The sequence below is a fragment of the Sinocyclocheilus grahami genome, unplaced genomic scaffold (genome assembly GCF_001515645.1).
Source record: "Sinocyclocheilus grahami isolate Dianchi unplaced genomic scaffold, SAMN03320097.WGS_v1.1 scaffold1843.1, whole genome shotgun sequence".
NCBI lineage: Eukaryota > Metazoa > Chordata > Actinopteri > Cypriniformes > Cyprinidae > Sinocyclocheilus > Sinocyclocheilus grahami.
Window position 1 is genome coordinate 117,988 of NW_015507022.1, and position 962 is coordinate 118,949.

At 38.6% G+C, this 962-nt stretch overlaps 1 protein-coding gene across 1 annotated transcript in view; it reads left to right on the forward strand.

The window, feature by feature from the left end:
- LOC107572981 (GTPase IMAP family member 5-like) overlaps positions 1-962 on the forward strand; it is a 3,157-nt gene that overhangs the window by 1,702 nt on the left and 493 nt on the right. The window contains exon 3 of the mRNA XM_016259420.1: positions 388-951. Coding sequence (XP_016114906.1) covers positions 388-951 — 564 coding nt within the window. The remainder of the gene's footprint in view (positions 1-387; positions 952-962) is intronic.

Sequence of the window (962 nt, forward strand, 5' to 3'; positions counted from 1 at the left end):
CATGTTGCTAGCATGTTTCTAGCATGATTAGCATGTTGCTAGCATAATTAATTAATTAATAATAATAAATTGGTTGAAATAAAAAAATACACCAAATTAGGTGAATTAAATTGAACTTTGGTAATGAAAACGTACGTTCACCTTAATTTAATAAAGTCATTCCGACTAAACTTTGAGTTAAAACAACTTTTTTGTCAATTTAAAATACTTAATATTCCAAGTAAATACAACAACTTAACCGAGTCAATGTAAAAGGATAACTCAGAGGGGTATGTTCAGTTAACAGAATGTAGTTGTGCATCTAAATAATTTAGGACACACAAGTCTACTACTTACACAAGCAAAATAAACTTCACTGAATATAACTAACTTTCTTAATTGTAACAGATCTGTGGATCGTTCTTCTCGGTAAGACTGGATCAGGAAAGAGTGCGTCAGGGAACACCATCCTGAACAGAGATGCATTTACAGTGAAAAACTCTCTGACGTCAGTTACAACGGTCTGTGAGAAACAAGAAGCAGTTGTAGATGGGCAAACCGTATCAGTTACTGACTGTCCCTGCCTGTTCGACACTTCAGCCAGTCACAGAAACCTACAGACTTTAATACATGAGTGTGTGCATCTGTCTGCTCCTGGTCCTCGTGCGTTCCTGCTGGTTATAAAACTGGGTGTGAAATTCACAGAGGAGAAAAACTCAGTGAAATGGATTCGGGAGAACTTTGGAGAAGATGCTGTGAAGCACACCATCGTTCTGTTCACTCACGCTGATGCACTGAAGGGTAAACCTGTAGAGCTCTACATCAGCAAAAGCAGAGATCTACAGGAACTGATTCAGACCTGCTATGGCAGATATCACGCGTTCAACAATGATCACAGAAATGATCGAGACCAGGTCACAGAACTGCTGAAAATGATAGAAAAGATGGTAAATTTCAATGGAGGGAAGCCCTGCACTAGGAAG